Source organism: Labrus bergylta, chromosome 8, assembly GCF_963930695.1.
Source record: "Labrus bergylta chromosome 8, fLabBer1.1, whole genome shotgun sequence".
In the NCBI taxonomy this organism is placed as follows: domain Eukaryota; kingdom Metazoa; phylum Chordata; class Actinopteri; order Labriformes; family Labridae; genus Labrus; species Labrus bergylta.
The window spans coordinates 13842643-13859895 of NC_089202.1; the positions used below are offsets into that span (position 1 = coordinate 13842643).

The following is a 17253-nucleotide window of genomic DNA, read 5'->3' on the forward strand; positions in this document are numbered from 1 at the left end:
GTGGGATCAGTTCACAGAGGCGGGTGCAAAGAGTGATGTCACACGGGGGGGAGGAGTGGGTGACGTTATTCTGGTGTAGTCAGAAAGGGAGGGGAAGAAGAAGGAGAGGGAGGGAGGGAGAAAAAAAGGAAGCTCCTCGATAAGTTTTCTGTGTATATTTCTAAGAAGTTACACAAACTTTCACAAACTAAGGGTGTGACTGGAAGCCCTGTGGACATCAACATGTGGAACAGAGAGATCTGTTGACGGGGACGGACACCAGTTTGTCTAAAGCTGTGCACAGCTGATGACTACATCAAATATCAACACTTTTTAAGGCCTTGGGCCTCGAGTGACTGTACAGGTAAGCAAAAACACTGATCTTCCTCATAAAATAGAAACTGTAGGTAGAATATGCAAACTAATACACTGTGATGCAGTTTCTGTGTGAACGTGAAGTTTCCAGGGTAGAACAAAGTGTCTCTGTGTGAACTTGTTGGTTGCTAACTGAGGCTTGTTTTAAGTACAGGAACACAACTGTTTGACAGTGTTACATTAGAGACCGAGGGGGGGGTCCAACAATCTTATGTCTCAGTGTTTGTAATTGTTCAAAGTAAACAAAAAGTGAAAGGCTGTGTTGACCTGTACTTCCTCCATTGATCCCTCAGATCCTGGACAGACAATCAGGAAGACAATGTCCTCAGAGTTGGACTCCAGTCTCACCAGTATCGACTGGCTGCCTCGGCTGGGATTCAGCAGCCTGCGCTCGGGGAGGGAGAGAGGAGGAGGAGGAGGGGAGAGGGAGAAGAGGAAAGATCGAGGGAAGGAGAGAGGAGATTTTTTACCCTCTGTACCAGACCCCTCCCCTTCGAACTCGAAAGGGAAACCCCCTCACAGCTATGCTACTCTCATTGCCATGGCAATAGCAGCTGCACCTGAGAGGAAGTTGAGTTTGAATGACATCTACACCTGGATCAGTGACACTTTCCCCTACTACAGCCGAGCTGGCCGAGGATGGAAAGTAAGATAAATGTAGAACAAACATGTTAATATATCACTAGAGTTCTATAATACTTACAGCTTTATTACAGATGTAAAAGTTGAGATCACCAGCTGTCTCAATATGTCATCTTTTTCTGAATGTATGTGATTCACAGAACTCCATCCGGCATAATCTGTCTCTTAATAAATGCTTCAGGAAGGTTCCTCGGCCACAGAATGACCCTGGCAAGGTTAATTACATTTTATATGATACTGAAAAAAAAAACATGCTTTTTTTATAAGAATTTTCATCATGGGAAATGAATAATACTTAAAGCTTGAAACTGTATTTCTAGGGCTCCTATTGGACAATGGATGGACCTGCAGAAGCCAACCAATTGAGGGCCCCTAAACGTCCTTATCCAGAGGAGGAAGAAGAGAAGCACAGTGTATGGTGTTTTATCACTCGTTTGTTTATTGACCATCAACTTTAATGAATATCGACAAAATGTCTGTTAAAAACCAACCATTGAAAGAAACCGCATCAAGAACAAGTTTTGGATTTTGGCATTTTATCCTTATATTTAACTTTGAAAATTTGAATCTTAAACAATGACTTTTTTTTATAATGGGATAATCAGCCGATTATTTCCATTGATGAATTGATTGGTTTTTAATGGATATACAAAATACTGCATAATACAGTTCTGTTTGCATGTCTATAGATTGTAAAGATGTTATTTGTTTTTGTTATGTCTCCTGGAAAAGTCCTGAAAAGGCCATCATTTCAATAACTTTGAACAGCTTTCCACTGTTATAAAGTAATACTGTGCTATTACAGGTTCCTCTGATAGAAGGTACACAGGCAGAGAGAGGACATTCTCCTCACCAACAACAACCAGCCTCCATCACAGACCTCCATCTACTCAACGTAGAGCCTTTGGGAGCCGTTCATCAACATCTACGTGGTCCTGCCTCCCTCTCTCCTCCCCCATGCAAGGTAGAGTCACTCTCTCCCTCCTCCTTCAAAGCCAGGCGTACTCTCTTAGTGTCGTTTTCTTATAGCACCAAATTGAAAATCTTTGTCTTACAGCAATCATCCCCCTACATGCCAAGTCCAGTGTCCAGTCTCCCTGTCCCTCATCCATCTGCTCCTCCTTCAGCGGAGCTCCCACCAGCCGCCCCCATCACCTCCACCAACTCTTTCCAACCTCCTCACCCACCTTGCTCCACTTTTTCACTCCCCGCTGCCTCTGCTCCACCTCTGTCTGCTTCTCCATCTGCTTCCTCTTTCTCTGATGCCCCTCTCTCCTTTCCTGCTATGTCAGGGCCTGTTTCTGTCCCCACTTTCTCCTGCACCCAGAACTCAGCTCCTGTGTCTGTTTGCACCGTGTCTGGACCCTCTCACCCCTCTGTATGTGTTACTCCTGCATCGCTCAATGCCCCGCCGGCCTGCTCCCTGAACACCTCCACAGATCCTCTGCTGCGTTTCACCTTCGATGAGCTGAATTTACCAGACTTGTATGCATCTTTCAAGTCTATTTTCAAGACCATGCGGGACAGAGGAGGCTCTCAGTGTGAGTTGGATTTACCTGTACCTGTGATTTTGTTAAAAAAGTAAACATTACACACATACATATGTACACCCCTTAATGAGTGATTGTTTTTGTGTTCTTTTCAGCTGATTTTATTCCCCTGACTGGCCTTACCAATGACACTACTCCTCTACACACTCCAACACTTCTACCAATGTCTCCTCACCCTGCCACTGCCCCACCCGCTCAACCTACACCCGCTGCACTGCCTCCACTGCCTCTACAGCCTCCACAGCATCCTGAGACGGAGCGTGTCCCACAATACAGTGAGTCTTAAAGGACCTGGTCAACTACAGACATTTCTTGTAGTAAAAAATAACAGAAAAAAAAAAAAAACACAACAGAGACCAGTGATTACTAAAGTGTCTTTCTTCTCCCCTTAGCAGTGCCAGCAGATTGGTTCAGTAATCCAGATTCTTTGAAGGAGAGCTGCCGCATCGCTAGCAACATCGACTGGGCGAATATCGACCTCTCCGGTCACCCAGGTCTGCAATCTTTTATTAATGGGAACTTTACCCATATGACTAAAGGGATCTTTTTTTTTTTTTTTACCTTGTAGTTGTTTGGATTTATTGTGGTTATTAAGTTATCAGTCTCAGATCTGTAGTTGTAGATTGACCAGAGTAACGCTCAGTATTTACAGGTCATTACTATTTGACACTGAAGTTGATCTGATCTTTCAAGAAAGCCTTTATTTTGCAGTTGATGTAACAACTACAAAGATTTTGTCAGATAAATAATCAATAAACATAAGAATTGCAGAGAGATTTGACAATTGATTGAAAAACCATCAATGTCTGTTGGTCTTGATAACTTCTGTTCTAAAAACCCTCTCTCTCTGTTTGCAGACCTTTTGGAGAGCATGCGGCAGGCGGAGCTCTGCGACTGGGCCCTGGACCCGGCGCTCTTCACCTCTCTATGCGACTCTTTGAACCGCTTCTTCACTCAGAAAGGAATGATCACCTCTGGGAATAACTCCCCTCTAGCTGTTGGTGCTCCTCACTCCCAACAGGTCTCCCCCTTCACCTCAAACCCGCCCCTTACCCTCGCCAGCCTCACTCACCCCTCACCCCTCCCCTATTGCCCCATTCTCCCCCCGGCCAGTGGAGCACAGCCGCCCCGGAGGCCTCTGCAAGGACAAGGATTGCAAAGACCGCAGTTCACACAACCTGCAAACACAACCGGTGAGACACTGACGTTCTGTTTTACATTTACAGCAACTCTTTAGAATAGGTTCACATTCAGAGTATTGTGTCTGCAACACAGCAATATACTGAACTTTATTCTCCTCTCTGACAGATCAGATAGCTATTCATTAGCCCTTTACTCATTTGGATTCTGCAACAGCACTGTAACAAACTTCCACCTTCCCATGCACACACACTCAGGCATGCACACCCACGCACACAGCGCTGTTCACACATTACCACCAACCTCCTGTTATTCCTCTGTTACTAACTCTGATGGCTGGTCACAGGCGACGTCGCCCCACCATCCTGCATCAGTGTGTTACACATTGCAGGCATGGCGTTAACAGGTGTAAATATCCCGCCTTGAACTGGCAATAAAGCAAGAGAAGATCACAATTATTGGGGTGGCCAATCAGATTTCAAGTGGGCCCATGCTAACCCAGATGACCCCTGACCATGCCCCTGCTCACATGCCTTTAACACTTAAATAAATAGCCACTGGTTGCTGTAATCATTCCTCACATCTGAAGAAGGGTGTTAATTATGTGGGACACAATTGACTTTGTGTAGAACTACATATAGAAAAATTAGCTGAAGCTGATTTAGGCCTCAGCGGTTGCAGCTGTTCCTCTGTTTCTTACTATTACTCCACCTAAATTGTATTCTAACTTGGTGCCTTTATCCCTGTGTGTCACAGCCGGGATGCAGCCGCAGTCTATGACCCCTCGACAGCGTCCTCCACTGAGGGGCCTGCACAGCAACAGCGAGGAGATCCAGGATGACTTTGACTGGGATTCTCTGCTCGCTTGACCTCCGCTGTCTGCGAAGAGAAACGATTAAACTGAACATTTCAAGAAAGTGTCTCTTCACAGCCATCTGTACAAGACTGTGCAGGAACTATTCAGCCTCTCAGAGAGTAAGTCTGGGATTAAGCTTCTCTTTTATAATTGAATGCTGTTCTTAAATATTTTTCACTTTAATTCAGATTCATATGCTGTAATCATTTTCATTGTGTATCTTTTGCAAGTTGCGGTTAGGGTGTTTATAATGTTTCATTGCAGAGTTATGAAGCTTGTTCACCAAAGAAAATAAAGGCCAAACATATTGTTGACATAAAGCAATTAAAAAAAAAAAAAAACACACAAATGTGGGATGAAAATGTAAAGCATTAACAACAACGCAAACATGAAACAGGCCAAACAAACCTCCTGTGTTTTTTATTTTATTTCATAAATTCCTTTTGATTTTTTTCTCCATTTTGCTTTTCCAATGTGAATGTTCACAGTCATCACCACACAAAAAAAATCAACCTGACCTGGTAAAAGGGATTTTTTTTCTTGTTGATATAAAATAACAATAAATTCATCAAACTTAATTAAAAAGAACAGCATGGAGCTTGTCGTCAAGTCCCCGTTTTCTCTTTCTTTCATTCATTCATTGAGTAATTGTCTTTTTTAAAGAAGCATCAGTATGTCTCCCTCCCTGAAGGCCAAGAGGGACCAAACCCAGGACAGTGGTGGCTCTGGGACCTCTGTGTACCAGGGATCCCATATGAAATATTTGATCGGGCAAAATAAGAAAAAAATAAATAAACTTCTGATTCATCAAAATAAGATTGGCAGAGAAATGTGTGACCCTTATCATACCTCATTTGAAATCCCAACATTACACTGTATTAATACAAGTGACAATTTTTAAAAACAAAAATATTTGATGTCATTTCTTACTTTCTTTTTGAGAAACTGAAATAAGATCGGACACAAGAAAAAAGAAGACAGATATTAATACATTTACACGGAAACAGGCATTTTCACGAATGCATACTTGCACACTCACAAATGAGCATCACATTCACGCACACATACAGCAATACATCCCATCATTTCCCCCATCGGACCACAGATGTCAAAGCTCTCTTTAGTTTTTCTACAATAATCAGAAAGAAAAAAATAAGCATTTGATTTAAATGGCATCGTCGTGTGATTCTTTTTCTTGTTTATTTGTTCCCAAAAAATGGAAAAAAATAAATTACATTTAACATTAAATTAAATTAAAAGTGAAGAAGTTGAAATAATTTTCACCACATTGTGCCTGAAATGTTAATGCGGGTGTTGCAGTCCGTATCTCAGTCTGGAGTTCATTAAAAAAAACCTTCCTTCATGCACTGGTTTGATTCAGAGATTCAGTGTTTGTCTTCATTCTTGAGGGAGAAAAGAGGAAGAGGCAGGATCAACAGTTTCTCTGTTCAGTTAGTTAGTGGCTATAATCCCCTCTCCCTCCATCTGTCTCTCAGTGCAGTAATGTTAGAACAGAGTAGAGTGACACTACTGAAAAAGCCCCCCCCGCTCTCACAGACTTACCTTCATCTCAAGACAGGACTGAAGAAACGAAACAACATGAAGAACGATACAGAACAGAAGAGAATTAAAACAAGCAAAAAAAAAATAAATAGATCTCTATTTCCCACCCACAAACAACCCAAACTGAAATGAAAGGAACTAAATGTGGAAAATTATTCTGAAATGAAATAATGCTTTCGAAGGGAAAGATAAACATAATTTTTGATTTTTTTCTTTTTTTCTTTAAATATAGAGATGTACACATTTTTCTTTTTAGACACAAAATGTGTTGGGGAGGGGCTGGGTGGATGAAGGGGGCAGCAGGTATGACAGAGGAGGTCCAAACAAGTGAGCAAAGTAGTGGTGACACTTCCTCAAAGAAGAAAAGGGTTGGTGCTTGCTCCCGTTGCTCCTCCTCCTCCCACTGCTCCTCCTGCCCCAATCACACCCCCTGTTCCAGCGGGCCCACCCAAAATCAGCTGCGGAGGCGCTGCACCTCCGGGCCCAAGCAGAGTCGAGCCAGGGGGGGCCATAGGTGAGAGGCTGCTATAAGGTAGGCCCATGGGACTGGCCTGCATCATGCCCATCATTCCTGGACCTCCCATCCCCACACTCATCGACCCCATGCCCAGTCCTGGCTGCACCATGCTCAGCATGGGATTGGTAGGAATAGGACTGGAGCGCAGGCCGCTCAGACCCAGTGAGGAGGGCTGAGGTGAGATGGAGGTCATGGTTGGAGCCACGCCGAAAGGGTTGGAGGAGGCAGGTACTGGAGAAACCCCCCTGCTTGAAATGGTGCTGCCTGGAGTTACTGCAATGCCAGGAGCAGGAGATGAGCCTGAGGGTTGGAAACAGACAGAGCTCACTATGATAACAGTGATTTAATATTTGTTTAAACAAGTTCAATACTCCTCTTCAAAGACTTTCATCTAATCAAAACTTGAGTACGTCAGTTTTTCTGATCTGGAGACAGCATGTAACTCCACCGGTGTGCTTGTTTGGTCATTTTTTTTACTCCAACAATGCCAAACATGAATCAGCTTCAGTTAGTGAAGGGTGAAGCGTTGCTCCTTTTGTGAATCTTATTCGATGATAAGCTGAATTTGTAAATTGGATAAAACAAGACATTTAAAGTTGTTGCCTTTGGCTTCACAAACATGATCGTTATTTTTCTAATGATGTTTGAAAGAGACAACAATCCATCTTTGAAATAATCTAATCACTGATTGTAATTGTGATTCAAAGCCCCAGAACAAACTGTTGCAATAATGTACTCATACTATACTGACTAGCTTTGACAGGTTTATTGTAAAGCTTTACAACTATTACACTGGTTCACAGCAGTTATTTTGAATGACCTATCCTGTACTGTCTGTCATTATTGGATTTGCATTGTCCCACAAAGGCTTTAGGTTAGTGCAACTCAAGGACACAGTATGGCTCCCCTTCAGGTCATCACAGAGCTTTAAATTGTTTTCTGTCTGCTTTCAGTCTGGGTTGTTTTGAAGAACTGACTTTGATCCAGCTAAACTAACTTAATAGTCGGACATTTAGTCTGAACATATTTTTGCTCAGACATTTAATTTGATCGATGTTAAATCAGGTCTGGATTGTATTGTTGAGAAAACCACTGTTAATGATGGTATCTTAAACTGTGGGATAATTTGTACCTACATGGTCCAGAGACCGGATTAGACATTGTAATGGAGGGCAGTTACACAGTTTAAACCATACTGTATATGTAGCTCACCTGTGTTCTGTAAGAAGGGGTTGTGCGCTGAGGATGAAGAGATGGAAGGAGGCGGTGGCTGTTTGGGTTTGGGTTTAGATGACACAAGAGAGTCGAGATCAACGAGTGCTGCGTTGGGGCCGAGGAACGACTCAGGAGTCTTACGAACAGGAAGTGAAGAACCAATCGATGACAGGTCAAAGGGCACCGGTGAGCCTGTACTGTCACAGCCCAGTGCTGGGGACCCTCGTCTCTCTGGGTCTCCTTCAGGAGGGAGGCGCAGAAATATGAAATCAGACACAGACTAGAAAACAATTCATTATTTAAAACAAAGACAAAATAGGAACACATTCCACACAAACTAGAGGAGGATGAAATGTAAGACAAGACAACTGTTGTGTGCGTGAAATTGAAAATCTGTGTGTACTCTATGTACCAGGGTGCACCAGTACCTCAGTGATTATGCGTCCATGTAGCTTTAAGTGTGAGTGTACCTGTGCCATTAGTGTGTTTGGCGGTGCCACTCCAGATGTCAGAGGTGAGAGGGTCAGAGGCAGGGACAATCCCGTCCCCTGCCCATGGGTCTACTGGCCCCCCCGAAGAGGAAGTGCTGGGTGGCACCGGGGGGCCCCAGGGGTCGGCACTGGGGGGAGTCACAGCTACAGGGGAGGGGAAGGAGACGCAGGGGTGGGGAGGGTTAACACAACACCTTACAGGTACAATCCACAATAAGGAGGAAACAGGAAGCTGGGCTGGGTATCAACACTGTTGCTTCTCTCCTTGACCTCTGCACAGGTGACAGGTGAGGTCCACCTTATTACTTTTTAAATATAGAACATCTGAAGCTCAGAGGAGGTAAAGGAGAGATAAAAAGAGGCTAAAAAAAGCACAAAAGGGCAAAGGAGGAGACATCTCTGGTTGAGACACAGCCACAGTCAGTCCTGAGTAGAAACAAGAGGATACAAATCCCTGATTTAGACACAGAGGGAGAATGGATTTAGCATGCTAGCTTTCTGCATTACAAACTGAAAGCATATGAGGGAATGAGAAGACATGACAGCTTGGTGATATGATGAAAACTGAAACAAGGGTGATCTGAAAACAGGAAATGAAACAGTGGAGTGAAGAGGCTTAAAGGTTGAGAGGTCTTTACGTCCTCTTTCATCCAAAGAGCGGGGCATGCTTGTCTTTTGACACTCAGCCATGTGAACATTCCCACCCACCTGATTGGCCACAGAGTTCACATGTAGAGCCTTGAATCTGCTTACCTGAGCTTGCCCAGGGGTCCACGTTGTTAACTCTGTTGGACGTCTCCGCCCAGGGGTCTGGGGGAGGAGCTGCAGTCGGAGGTGCTCCCCCACCCCAGGGGTCAGAGCTTGTTGGAGATGTGGGCGAAGCTACCCCCCATGGGTCTGGGGCAGCAGCGGTTCCCCAAGGACCAGAGGCCGCAGGGGGGGGAACTGTGGGTGGAGGCGAGGGGCCCGCAGAACCCACAGTGGCGGCAGCAGCGGCAGGGGCCCCCCAGGGGTCTACGGCACTCAGCTCCATCAGAGCGCTCTGAGCAAGAGAATATGCCATGGATTAATGTTTCCACAGCTTCACTCAGGACGAAATGTACAGTAAGTACGTATTCACCCACGTATGCAGAGGTCAGGTGCTTTGATAAGAGGAAATTCACAAAACTGAGAAGTAAAAGGACACAAAGAGTTGCAGACCAGATAAAGACATTGAATAGACAGTTTAAAATAACTGCCACACAATTTTGAGTATAAATATTGAACTTTAAAATAAACTACTTTGAATTTATCTTTGATATATTCAAATTGAAAGTTGAGCTGTGACATGCTTTCTTTTCCCAGCTTTTAATGTCACACACACACTTCTTCTGTTCATTATTGCAGAATCTATCATTCAGACTCCAGATGCAGGCTGATTTATGACACCACAGTTAATACCACCAAGACTCTGACAGCATAAAGAGATAATTACAGCTGATATAATCAAAACGTGGACACATACTGTAGATATATCGTATTTCTAATTCTGATCAACTTATCTGAAATATTAAACAGACACATCCATTGATCTACATTAAATGGATGTTTGATGCACTAGCCAGAAGGACAAAGTTTCACAAACAAATCCCAAATTGAAGAGGATTTCTACAATCAGGCGTGTTTTGAAAGCGGAGGAGTAGTAATGCAGTAATCAGTGTATCTCATGAAATGTCAAAAAAAAAGAGTCACGAACATGTGTAATAAAAGGGAGGACACACACCTCCTCAGGTTTTGTCTTCTCTCTCCTGCTCTCCTCGAGGGCCATCTGCAGCCTCAGGTCGTCACCTCTGCGCAGTCTTTCTTCCTGCCAATCACACAAACTGTGATGTCAGCAACCTGAGACCCACAACCTCAGAAAGATTAAGGCTCAGTTTACAAATTGAAAAGCTTAATCGGTGGGAATGGAGGTTGAAAACCTGAATAATTAAAATATGATTACATAAAACAATTAAATCTTTTTTCTTTTTTTTTTAAACACGCCTTACTCTCAACGTTTTTGGTAAGACAAATTGGACCAAAACTTTAGTGCACTTTCAAACAGGAATAATGATCATCCAAAGAAGCAAGGGCACCAAAAAGCAAAACTGAGATGTGTTGTGGCAAGGAGGTTAGGACATGGCTAGGATGTGAATCCCACTGTAATCAAAAAGAAAATCTAAAGTTTAATTGCAGTTTCCACCAAAGCAGCTCTTTAGAGGCAGAGACAGCTGCAGAAGCAGCTGTGGTTACTTTGTTTGTTGACACATGCTGTCAGTGTGATTATTTAATGGAAACTGCTGGTTGGTTTTAATCTGTAAGTGCTGCTCCTGGTAAAACACCGAAGAGGAAAGTACCCGTCCTTAGCTTAGTCTTTAACATAATAGAGTTTCTTTATCATCCAGCCTACCTCGAGCAATAAAAGTTAAAATAACAAAGAGGGTGGAAGTGGACGAGGCTTTACAAAACTACAAACCATTCCTTTAAAAATGACCTGTGCTCTAAGATAAAGTCAATAAGCCACTGTCTTTGATAGTCATGAGTCTACAGACTAAACTAATCTTTTTAGACAGAACATGCAGAAATCAAACCTTTTGTTTACAACAAGCAAAAACTGAAGAAAAAAGAAAAAGACAAACCAGCAGGTAAAGAAAAGTGAACACATCAAGTGAGAATATAATTGAGTGCATGCTGACAGAGACAGGAAGTGAGAGGAAAAAATAATCAGTGTCTTTAAAAAAACAACTAAGTGTTCAATTTAGTAAATGATAATACATATTTTGCCAATGCCATGCAAATTCACCAATTTCATAAGAGTCTGTAATTTCTGTTTGTCATTTCTGTGTGCCAACTTTTATGCAGTTTTACACGTCTTGACAAGGATTTGAAAAGCACCTGGCACTCTTAAGGTTGTAATCACTTTGAAAGAGTGCCACACAGTACAGCAAACTGAATTATGTCGAGAGTATTACAACGACCTGATGCAAATTTGTTTCATGAAGAAGATTTCTTGAGGAAAATCACAAATGAAATATAAGGTGATGTCAATTATCTTGATTGATTGATGTGTGTTTGAGGAATTCCAATTGAAAGAAAGACAGATGACTGGTTGGCCAGTCAGCCAGTCACACTCTCTGCCCCTGACCTTTTGTAGCATCTCTTTGCTGAGTGTGAGAGCATAGCGGAGCTCTGCGTCCTCCAGAGGGTCTTCACTAGTCTGGGGGAGGTCAGGTGTCAAATGGTGAGAGCAAGGCTAGGTGTATGTAGTGAACAATACCTGTAATATACCTTTATGTACATACACAGATGAATTGACTACAAACTTAGCTACAGTTAGTTATAGTTGTGCTTTAATCCTTAGCGTACAGAGTTTCAATATGGCTGTTTCTGTCTTGAATAGGCTGCTTTGTGTTACCTGCTCAGCCTCTTCTTTACTCATGGCCAAAGCAAGCTGGAGCTGCAGATCTTCCTCTCCGGAGCTCTGCGGCCAGGCTTGCTCAGGGTCTGCCCCTCCAGAGTGGGAGCCCACTGACAGGCTGCCCCCCAGGCTGGGTGCTGATGGAGCTGATGAGGCTGGAGGAGGAACATATCAGCATGTGTGGTGTTAAAGCGAAATTGACTCTCAATCACTAAAATAAGAGTGATGAGACCCTTCCCTTGTTTAAAGTAGTGTAGCTTTAACTTTGTGTAGACCCTGTTACGTTAGCCATCTCACCACTGGAGGTCTGTGCCATCTTCTCTTTGGTTTTGAGGGCGTGGATTCTCTCCTCTCGTAGTCTCTCCTCATCTTTCAGCAGTGTCACCAGCTGTTTGGCTTTCTCTCGCACATTCACCCCCTGGAAAAAACAAATATAAAAACACTTAAATGTGCTGAAAATGAAAGCACCATTCAAATACTAAACATTAACTGAAAACATGTAGTCACGTAAGAAGTTGAGTTATCAACAAACCATAAAAACTTTACAGCTGGCTCGGAGGTTTGCACAAGAGGTCATTAAAAGTTTATTAAAGGTTCCTGAATAAATTGCTCATAGCATGTTTGACAATGGGCCCTTGCATTCCTCAACAGTGCACCTTACTCATAAATCACTTTAACTTTCTACAAAGCTTTGTGGACATGGGCGTGTTTGTGTACCTGGTCTTTGCCATCTCTGTCTATATACTGGAAATCCTTGAGGGTCTGAACCGCGTAGATATTCTCTCGGCACTGTTGGGCAACACGTTCTGAACCCGTCTTGATCAGGTACTCCATAAGAGTCATAGCCTGGTAAACATAAATGACACAACCAATGACCAAAAGTATACTCAGTTTTGTCACATTAATAATATGGATCTGATTTTGGATACATCCTGTTGAGAGAGTATCATTACATAACTCTGCATACTGTAATATTTGTTCAACAATTACTCACATCACAGACACACACACACACACAAACCTTGTACACATGTCTCCAGTTCTTGCCGTGATCATTGAGGCGTTTCCACACCATGCTCATGATTTCCGAGAAGGCCACTACATTGTAGGTCAGATCAGCGATCTCTGACATAAGAGAGCTGCTGGGGCCCCACGGGTCATTGGATGTCGCCTCTCTTACCTGGAAAACAACACAGCAAGAGAACAACTTGAATTATCCTCCATCAATACTGTCACTGATAAGAATAATTCAAGTGTGACAAATTAACAATCCACATTGTTCTAAGTTGCAATGCAAACTCAATCATGATAAAAGCTGGAATAATGAATGGATAATTTGATTAAGCCATTATGTGTAATGAGGGGAAAGACTGAAGAGGTGTGTCACAGTAATATTAGATTATTAGCATGTATACTAACTCATTATGTCCTCTGCCCTGCAGAGATACATGAGCTAAACTGAAGCCGTGGACATATGGAGGGTGTGGGTGTAGAGAGGGAGAAAAGCTGAATAAGCAGAGGGACACACAACCTTGATTTCAGCCTCTGAATAGTTGTGGACGATGTTCTTTACTTGTCGCCGTAGCGATGAGGTCGACATGGCAACGGTCTGGCCGTCGAGTTCTGTTGCAATCTGAACAGCAGGTGGAGAAGACGTGTTGTAAATTATAGTTAGTACAAACAGCAGCAGGGGAAAGCACATTGTTATTTCAAACAAAGACAAGTGATAATAACACTATTAAAAAACTGCAAGATGATTAAGAGTTAAAAAGACTGGATGTGATGAATAGGAGAATGAATGAAAGAGGAGACCTTGAGAAGAACAATCAGAGTGTAAAAGGTGGTGTCTGCACCAGAAGTAAGTCTTAAATCATGTGACTGCTCATGCACACCTGTTACACGAGAATGGTGCAGAATAAGGGTCTCTCCTTTTGGTGTGTCTTTGTTTCTTTCTGGCTGGTGAGCCACTCATTCACGGAGCGCTGTGTCTCAGTTTGTGTGTTTCTTCCCGTGGCAACATTGGGTCTGAAACCAACGGCGTAGGGAGACTGAAACTGAGGAGCAAGATTGAGATTAACATTGAGAAAAAAAGAAGCCATACTAATGAAAGAGACTAAATCTAAATCACAACAGACAAAAAAAAAAAAAGGTTAAAGTTAACATGAGTGCTATTTCTAAGGAAGTCATTATTAAATGAGGACAAAGGAGATATTCAGCAACAGAAATCACATGATTTGTTGCTGATCCACACACGGCTCATAGTCAATTTACAATTTATATACTTAATCTTTCTTATCAAATTCAAGGCTCTTTGACTTTAATTCCAGATGAACAGAAAATTATGTTTTTAATGTCCTTGGAATGAGCAGGTAGTGTTAACAGACTTATCCTGCAACGATTAAAGCAAGAAGGATGAAAAACAGTGTGGTTGTTTAAAATATATTTAAAAAAACATCCTTGTGTGACTCTCTTCATTTGATACAGAGGGTTACAAAGATTTAGACGAGTCTCACGTAGCCAAACATTTTAGGACTAAGGCACGCAGAAGAACACGTTAAATTAGTGACTCATTGAAGAGAAAGACATTAATACCTTTGCATTTGAGAAAATCTGAATATCAAGCACAATGGTCAAATCAAGTTATTTGACAGCGTCATGGAAGGAATAACTGATCTCGTTCTGAAAATGTATACAGCAAAAAGCGAAATTAATCTAATCCACGTAAAAAAAATGGCCCTATAATTGCCATCTATGTTACATCCAGTAGGTTGAGAATTAAACAACAACTGATTACTAAAAAACACTTTAAGGGGTCAAAGCTGGTCATGCTTTGAACCCAGCAACACTGGGTAAAGGCTTATTGCTCAACATTACCGGGTAACTGTGTAAGTTTGATGTTTGTCAGCTATCATCAAGAGGTCAAGCGTACAGTGAGCAAGCTACTAACAAACCCTGAACAACTGACAAGAAAATAAAACCTTTGTTTGGTGCAACAAATGAATCCTAACTGGTAGCTGAATTTGACATAAACATCATGAACTGATGCTAGCTGCTGCTGCTGGTGTTCTGGCATGCAGAGAATGATTTTGTGGCACAATATTGGATCCCTCGGTACCTACTAAGCATTGTTTGTATATGATTGCTTGCACAGCAGGCTGAAATGTTGCTGACTAGATGCATCCTTTCACTGCCACAATCTGCAATTTCTCACCAAATAGATCCACGCTCTCTCTCTCTCGCTCTCTCTAAGGCCATTTCACCGAGCAACAATGGGAAGAAACAGTATAAACTCCTCCTTTCATGTGCGCACTTAAGTTTGCTGTCCACACCTACTTTAAGAGAATTCTGTTAAAAAGTAACTATCCAGTTCCAGATTCATCTGTTCTTTAATAACACTAAATTAAGATCACTGCTCAAGTGGTGCATGTTCCTCTCTCTGGATACACAAACTTAGAGGAGATATTCGAGAAGTCAGAAGCATCGCCTGAAGATCTATTTCAAACAAAGAATTATGGGACGAACCAGAGCAGGAAGGTGCAATCTCTTTACGAAGAAAGATGATAATTCAATCTGATCCCTTCATGAACTTTCCTCAAAGTAGGTAAAACAGGCACTTAGAGGCTTAAGTAGGCTGCTACATTCTTTCCCATGGCTCCTGCAGTCCTGTCTGACTCTATACCATCAGCTCTGATATGCAGGACAATCTAAGAGTTAGGGCTGTTTAATTATGGTAAAAAGCGTAATCACAGATATTTTTGATGGATATTGAGATCACGATTATTATGATAACTCGTTGATTTTAAACACAGACATCACGTTCAAAAACACAATAATCATCATATATGAATAAACACACATGTTATTACTTTTATTTTACATTTTATCTATTAATTTGGTCATGTTCTTTTCGTGTCAGGTTTAACATAATCTTTGGCAAAACTTAAAATCAAATCAATGCTTATGCTGAAGACACAAGTTGCATTGAAAATAAACACATGCAGCATGGCATACTTTTCTAAATTAGTAGGTCATACAAATATGAGACCATGTTGCATAACGTGACATTAGGCAACCATTACAGAAGTCAGTACAGACACTCTTGAATCTCTGTACCAAAGTACAGATAACTAATCGCAAACTTATCTCTGATAAGGGACCTCACATGCCTTTCGTGCATCAGGCTTTCTTTTGGGCCGAATGTAATCACAACCTCTGATACACAAGTTTATATGAACCCCATTTCTGTCCTGTTTGACTGGAAACTACACAACCCCTTCATCGTGTACTCTGACAGCCTTACAAAAGACACAGATAACTAGTCCAAGCCAATAAGGACTGATTGTGAATGAACTGTTTTAATGAGATATTTAGTCAACATAACTTGTTCCTGAAGAAGTGAACCCACATCCTGTTATCCTAAACAGAGATACTACTCTCTCTGTCACACCTACCAAGTTAAAGAGAGCACTAAACACTGCCAACCAAACATCCACCTGAAGCTTACTAACAAAAACTTTGACACACTGAAGATTCAGGAGTTAATGTGCAGCCTGACATTACACAACACAAGTAATGTCAGAGCACACTTGAGTCAAAAAGTCTGCAAAAGAGAAGTTTAGAAGAAGAAATAACTAGCATCTGCATCTGTCAGCTTACTTTGGGCACTTAATAAGTAAACTCTGCCACTTTCAGGACACACAATGTGAAGTGTAGTTGAGCACTGTGACAGGAGGGTGAAGTCTAATACAGGTTGCAGGAGGTTGTTACTAGCTCCCAAGTGGCTGTCAAACTTACTAAACGTCAACCAAGAGGTGATGTTCTCGTCACAACATTGAACCCACAGCAGACTGCAGTCGTCATTTAAAGTTAACAGATTAAATAAATCACTTGCTGCTGCTGCTGCTGCTGCTAGAAAAGATTAGCCAGCTAGCTCGCAAGGCAGCTGTTAGCTTGCTAGCTCCTTCCAGTTAGTTCGCATCTGGCAACATGACTGTACAGTCTTTAGTGAGGACACACCCTGCAGCGGGACAACTGTGAACGCACACGCTTGTTTTAAGAGCCAACATGTCAAAAAAAACACAGGCAGCGAACAACAATATATATATATACAAATGAAGTGTGTACTGACCCTGTTGTAGCCTGAATGTACGAGGAGATGGCCGAGCTTCCGCTTCCGTTCTCGACGACAGGAAAGACCGCACCCCCCTGTAGCTTTGTTTTCCTAGGTTGGTAGTAGCAGGCTCATGAATAATGGGATTGATTATTTAAAAAAAAAATATATATATATAATCTAAAGTCCCAAGTGATAGCTGTATAAAAGAACATTTTCAATCCGGAAGAGAGATAATTAAAGTGAGTCACCTCCCACTGTCTCTGTAAGGGGAAGAAATCACATCCTCTTTTCTTGTTTGTTTGTTTGTTTGTTTGTTTTATTTGGATCCCCTAAGCTATTCTTCCTGGGGTCCGCAGTTTGTATTGTGACAATACAT

General features: G+C 42.1%; 2 protein-coding genes across 5 annotated transcripts; one reads left to right on the top strand and one right to left on the bottom strand.

The window, feature by feature from the left end:
• The first annotated feature begins 97 nt into the window (after positions 1-97).
• Positions 98-5139, top strand: foxj2 (forkhead box J2). Of its 2 annotated transcripts, none has more exons than XM_020646714.3 (10): positions 98-343; positions 648-1000; positions 1137-1211; positions 1317-1409; positions 1802-1960; positions 2054-2537; positions 2642-2821; positions 2942-3040; positions 3404-3739; positions 4443-5139. In XM_020646714.3, exons 2-10 carry the CDS (start codon positions 674-676, stop codon positions 4553-4555), a joined length of 1866 nt encoding a protein of 621 aa, XP_020502370.2. In that variant the 5' UTR covers positions 98-343; positions 648-673; the 3' UTR covers positions 4556-5139. The 2 variants fall into 2 exon arrangements, with proteins under 2 accessions (XP_020502370.2, XP_020502369.2); XM_020646713.3 differs by having other exon boundaries at positions 99-343; positions 2939-3040.
• Positions 4954-17027, bottom strand: epn1a (epsin 1a). Of its 3 annotated transcripts, XM_020646710.3 has the most exons (13): positions 16893-17027; positions 13657-13818; positions 13296-13397; positions 12786-12944; positions 12482-12610; positions 12062-12182; positions 11762-11919; positions 11492-11563; positions 10091-10174; positions 9082-9370; positions 8308-8472; positions 7835-8077; positions 4954-6922 (listed from the first exon to the last, which is right to left on the bottom strand). In XM_020646710.3, exons 3-13 carry the CDS (start codon positions 13362-13364, stop codon positions 6459-6461), a joined length of 1953 nt encoding a protein of 650 aa, XP_020502366.2. In that variant the 5' UTR covers positions 13365-13397; positions 13657-13818; positions 16893-17027; the 3' UTR covers positions 4954-6458. The 3 variants fall into 3 exon arrangements, with proteins under 3 accessions (XP_020502366.2, XP_020502368.2, XP_065814395.1); XM_020646712.3 differs by lacking the exon at positions 11492-11563; XM_065958323.1 differs by lacking the exon at positions 8308-8472.
• Between the last annotated feature and the right edge of the window lie 226 nt (positions 17028-17253).